The following is a 6,000-nucleotide window of genomic DNA, read 5'->3' on the forward strand; positions in this document are numbered from 1 at the left end:
AAACAGGCCCCTCGACCTTACAGCACGCTCAATACCACAATGATCGATCCAACTGTGAGACTCTTAATGCAAGTGCCACGCTTCAAAGGCCGCAATGACCCAGGAAACATGCCCTTTAAATATCACAGGGAAGAATGTGCTGATTCAAATTAGAGTTGGGTTGCTGCTCACATGTAAATGCATAGCCACACAACACTGAGACCTAGCCTATATTGCTATTCTACAGAGTACATCCTATCCAAAGTTTCCCACTCCATGACCTGCCCTGCTTGCCCAGCAAAAAAGAAAAACAACTACCCTACAGCCACTGAATGCAATTAAACAGCATATGAAGAGATCAAGTGAAACACAACAGAACAGCACAGTAAGCACTTATTGACAGGATGAGCTTAAATGGTCCCTCATCTATCATATGGAAGAACACCTGGGGTCAGTTGAATAGCAGTGATAAGCTGATCAAGACAACGGATTATGTTGCCTGATAAACCAGCGTGTTTCTCTCCTTCACTTCTGAGAGCTGTGGCTCTCACTCCAGAGTCGACACAAGCACTGCACACTCTTAATTTCTGAAGCATCTGCTTCCTTTGTTCAGATTTATCTGGATGAGAGCGTCTCCCGAACGATGAAATCTGAATGTAAATTTCATCAGGGATTGAGCTCTGGTGACGTGAGATAGAGCTGAATGGGGGAGTGGCTTCCCGCGCAGGTGTTCCGCTCACCTGTCAGGTACATCTCCTCTCCTTCCGTGAACATCATATGACACCGGGCACAGCGTGCACAGCTGGGGTGGTAGTGCTTTCCGCCGGCCTATGAGGGAGAGAGAGGGAGGGAGAGACAGGGAGAGGGGGCAGAGAGGAGAGAGAGAGAGAGAGAGAGAGAGAGAGAGAGAGAGAGAGAGAGAGTGAGAGAGAGTGGAGGGGGCAGGGAGGGGGGGAGGAAGGATGGGAGAAATGGAGGAGAGGACAGAGAGATGAGAGACAGAGAGAGAGGTAAGGAGCGATGAGGGAAATGAAGAAAGGGAGAGAGAGAGTATGAGAGTCAGGGAAGGAGGTAAAGAGAAAAGGTATGACAAGAAGTTAGGTGAAAGACAAAGACAGAGGCAAAGAAGGTGAGAGAGGGAAGAGACAGACAGCAGAGGGAAAAGAATGAAAAAAGAGAGGAGGAAGTGTAGCCAGTGAGAGAGGACAAGGGAGATGAGTAGAGTGAGAGAGAGCAAAAGATAGAAAGAGAGAGAGAGAGAGAAAAGTTGTTAATGACAGAAGATGAGAGGATAAATTCTACAACTTCTATAAAAGATTTGTCAGCAATTCATGACAGTTTTGATGACCCAGCTGCCTTTTTTTCAATAAACAGGGAAGAGCCACATTATTCACAGTTTAATAGTGGAAATAACGGTGTTCCTTTGCAACAATCCACAGAGCAATAGCAATAGGACAGCAGAGCGGTTCACACACAGGCCTGTAATAAATCAAGTGTCAATAGGCTCCTGTAATAATTATGACAGTTTTACTGCGGCCTGGAGTCAATTTCATTGCAGCAGCTCAACAGTACAAGCTAATTCATTTCTTAATAGTCCCCAGATCACCACAACATTACAATAAAGCCTTAATACCCATGCATTTGCAATTACGAGATCCCTGTGGGCTGGTAACATGATCAGAGACAGGGGCAGGAGTGGAAACATTACAGGACAGATGCTGCTGTCGCACAGCGAGACGCAGCAGAGTCCAAACACGAACCGGGGAGGAGTACTACAGCAGACCCATGGGATAATCCGCACGCCGTTATATTAGATTACGGCTTTCATTGCTCTCTATCAAAGCGGGGATTAATGTTTTTCATCTCGCAAATGTTCCATGGCCCCGTTCGAGCAGGTGATATTTCATTGCAGGGCATACCCCGCAGCTCATTGGCCAGCACAGCGCCCTGACCTCTCTCTCTCCAGTGCCACGCAAGGACACTGGAAGGTGAAGATCAGGGCATACCTCTGGGAATGCGGCCGCCACAGGTACATCCTTAAGGTGTTCAAATCACGGCCTGTGCTTACTAACAACGGTGAAAGTCCCCGAGGCGCAGGAGACCCGAAACGCGACGTGACAATGAGACGCTGCATCAGTCGGATCGGATAGCTCCCGTACAGTAGGATTAATCTAATTAGAGCCAGTCAGGGGCAGTAATGCGCCGGTAGGACTCTCGCTGAAGGTGATATCTTTCTCCGGAGGTCAGCAAGTCCGTTTTATTTTTGTGCTCGGACGGCCGTGCTCATCTTTCTCGCTGGCCTCTGCAGCTGAACTGATCTCTCTCTCTCTCTCTCTCTCTCTCTCTCTCTTTCTCTCTCCTTCAGGTACCGAGCTATGAGCTGTCAGACGCGCTCATGTCTGACCACGATGACAGCACATTAAAAAAAGGTGCCTATTTTTAGACCTCTGACAGAGAATTCCCTGAACACATTCCACCTCCCATCTGAGCTCAGCACCTTTTACACACTAAGGGAGATTCTAAGCAACAGCATTAGTTGAGTTCGAGGGCATCCGGAGTTGTGATTGACGGCCTCCCCCAGGATTTTCTTTGCACTTTTTAAACTCAGGGACAGGTGGGCCCTGCAGCTTCCTGAAGGCATGGAAGGGAACGGGTTAAGTGGGCATGAACAGGAAACACAGAGCGTTCTTTAGGTCACATGACCTGGTGTTTAAATGGCCCACCCCTTGCCTTGGGTGTACGTAGGAGGACACCACTAATTTAAATGGCATGCTTTTAAACCTGCTGATAAGGACAGGAATGCTCAGCTGCTTGTGGGCCCTGTGCTTCAGGTGAGGGTGATCTCTTTTCTCACCTCTGTTTTCCCTCTGAGTCTAAAAACAGTTCACGTTCACAGAGTTCACGTCCAGTTCCGTTGAGTACACCGAGGAAGTGCACATGTTTACCGTGATGTTATTTGGAGCATGCTTTGATCTGTGTGCCACGCCCAGCTGTCAATCACCATGGGTTTGGGACAAACCCCCCTAATGACTGTGGATGAAGTGAACTGCAACTAATTGAAGCAAAATTAGATTCATAAACTATGGCGGGTGACAAAGGAACACAGAGCACTTAGCATGTGGCTTGTGCCTACACAGAAATCCATGCTACGGAATGCTTTATTGCATCACTATGGAGCGGCGGTTAGCTCTTTTTGAATGCATCATCGGATACACAGTAACAACTGTGTTCAGTTAGAAAACACTCTTTACAGTGAGCTGTAAACAACAGCCACTCAAGTGGAGTTCTAAAATATTAAAGAGGAACCGCATTACAAGACATTATTCATACGTTTATGTATGCATGGTGACTTTCAGTGCCTACAGCCGAATGTCTTAAATAAATGGCTGGAATTTACCTCAGCACCTGAGGCAAGAGTGCTTGCCCAAGATTGCATAGGACATATCATATGACACTATCCTTGCTTGGAACTGTTTGTAGGCCTAATAAAAAGTGAGAAAAAACTAAATACCTTAAAACAATGGGAAACCCAAGTAAGGTATCTTACTTAAGTCATCTGGATATCACAGTTTTATCTCAGCTTGGAGTGACTATTGGGGTTGGGAGGTCCTATTCATTAGGAAGAAGCCTTATTTGACAACAAGTGTGAAGCAAAGTGTGCTCTCAGTCTCACCTCCAGCACTTCCACTGATGTACCTTTCACACGTTTCACACGTACATCACACGTACATCACATGTGATGTACCCCCCACCCCCCAAAGGTGCAAGCTATCACCTGCACCAGGTGCACAGCAAGGACAATCACAGCCAAGGTGCTGTCAGCACTCAGAGCAGGCCAGGAGGACGGGCGCTTCCTAAACGCTTTATCCTCACCTCCTTTTTTAGCAGCCCCCTGTCGATTCTCCCCCATCCCAACGCTGCAGTGCCCAGATCAGTAAATTTACCTGACTGCACAGGGGGGCAGAGTCCGTGTGCAGTCAGCAGAACTTCCTCACGCATGGACGGTACCCTTGGGATGGGTTAATGCCAGCACTTGACACCAAAGCTAAGCGTGGAATGCATAAAATTTTCATAGCCCCTCTCAACAAGGCGATATCTGAAATGAAAAGCTCTTTCAAGCTGTTTCTCTAAGTTCTGCAGCCACAGGCTCTGAACTGTAGCAATGAGAGACTTCATGAATGGGCAGAGCTAGCACTGACTCACTGGCCTGACCATGTTTTGCTGAGGAGAGAAAGATGATTTGATTGGCTCATAGGAGTCAGTGATTGATGCTAATGAATTGTAGAAACTGGACTGCTAGCTCTGCAAAAAGATCGGTCTTGAAACAACAGCCTCTCCCATGCAACAGTGACCTCATCGTCTCAGATCTCTCTCCAACTCCCATCGAGTTCAAGATGAAAGGGGTTTGTGCTCAACACCCCAAATCTGCCACGGGGCGGGGGTGGGGGCGGGGGCGGGGGGCAGCAGGGAGGGAGAACAGATGTATAAACAGAGGAGGCTGGGAGAGAGGGTGAGGGCATGAGAAGGAGACGAAAGAGCATGGTGAGGAATGTAGAACTGATAGAGGGGGATGGAGGGATCAGGACGGAGGGGAGGGGAAATGAATAAAAATAAAGACCTGGATGAAGGGATACAGAGTCCCAGAGGAGACCACCACCTGTGATATTGTGGTAGACTGACCGCACACACCCACTTCACTACAGAGTCAACTCCGAGCGGGTATCCGTGCAGTTTGAAGAACAGCAGATATGCTGCATGATTTTACTCTGATTCTGAAAAAGCTCAGTTTATGCCATATGAATATCTCAATGGGCTCTTCTGGGAAGAAACAGACAGTAGTGTGAAACAGCGGTGGAGGAGTTGGATAAATAAGAATCAGGTTGCAGGTTCAAGTCCCTGGTGGACCACGAACAGTGTATCATTGAGTGAGGTTCTCAACTTGAATATCTTCAACAAGAGTCCAGGTTTATAAACAAATAATATGTATACGTAAAACATGTACGGTAAGTCCCCTTTGGATGAGTAAGCAGAGAAAGCACAAGAAATTTTGTGTGGGCAGCAGGCTACATCCAAGGAGGCATGAGCTCCTACAGCAGAATTACTCAATCCTTGCTTGGAACTGTTCGTAGGCGTAACAGAAATTATAAAAAACTAAAATAAAAATCCTTAAAAACAATCGGAAACCCCAGCTACAGTGATGTCAAAATACAATTTAAGACTAGGTATCTTACTTAAGTATCCCTGTCTTATCTCAGCTTGGAGTGAACTAGCGGGGCTGGATGAACCTGAATCTGGTATGTAGTATGATCCTATCCAGTATGTAGCGGCTGTGTTTGTCCACAGGTGGGAATCAAGGTGCGCTCTCAGTCTCACCTCCAGCACTCTTCCACTGATGTACCTGTCGCACGTCTCACACTTGATCCCAAACTGGGCGTGGTAATCCGACTCACAGTAGGGAACGCCGTCCCTGGAGGAGAGGAACACAGGAAGACTGTTTCAGGACCAGCTTCCAGCACCTCTGCAGACATTCAGATTATGCCACCAAACCCTTGTACTATGCAGGATTAGAGAGTGCCTCCTCAGTTCTAATCAAGCCCAGGGCTCTACTGCTCTAAGGTTAGGCTTAGTGTTCAGTGCTTACGGGGGTAGCAGTGTAGTGTAGTGGCAAGGGGCAGGGCTTATAACCAAAGGTGTGCTGGTACAATTCCCTGCTGGAGCACAGCTGCTGTGCCTTTGGGCAAGATACAGTACTTAACCCAGAATTGTCTCAGTAAATAACCAGCTGTATGACAGGATAACATATAAATTTGTAACCTATGTAAGTTGCGCTGGATAAGACCATCTGCTAAATGACAATAATATGATATATTCTTTTACCTAAAAAGAGGTTGGAACACCTGCAGCCTGAACACACAAAACCAGCTACATTACATTACTGGCATTTAGCAGGTGATCTTATCCAGAGCAACACCCAAGTATACGGCAGCAGTGGCCCAGCAGGGCATGAAACCAGCATCCTTT

At 47.2% G+C, this 6,000-nt stretch overlaps 1 protein-coding gene across 3 annotated transcripts in view; it reads right to left on the minus strand.

Annotated features, from left to right (window-relative positions):
* LOC118774805 (actin-binding LIM protein 3-like) overlaps positions 1 to 6,000 on the minus strand; it is an 84,450-nt gene that overhangs the window by 22,037 nt on the left and 56,413 nt on the right. For all 3 annotated transcript variants that reach the window (XM_036524323.1, XM_036524324.1, XM_036524320.1), the window contains exons 6-7: positions 5,353 to 5,446; positions 720 to 807 (exon numbers count right to left, since the gene is read on the minus strand). In XM_036524323.1, coding sequence (XP_036380216.1) covers positions 720 to 807; positions 5,353 to 5,446 — 182 coding nt within the window. The remainder of the gene's footprint in view (positions 1 to 719; positions 808 to 5,352; positions 5,447 to 6,000) is intronic.

This window comes from Megalops cyprinoides, chromosome 3 (assembly GCF_013368585.1).
Source record: "Megalops cyprinoides isolate fMegCyp1 chromosome 3, fMegCyp1.pri, whole genome shotgun sequence".
In the NCBI taxonomy this organism is placed as follows: domain Eukaryota; kingdom Metazoa; phylum Chordata; class Actinopteri; order Elopiformes; family Megalopidae; genus Megalops; species Megalops cyprinoides.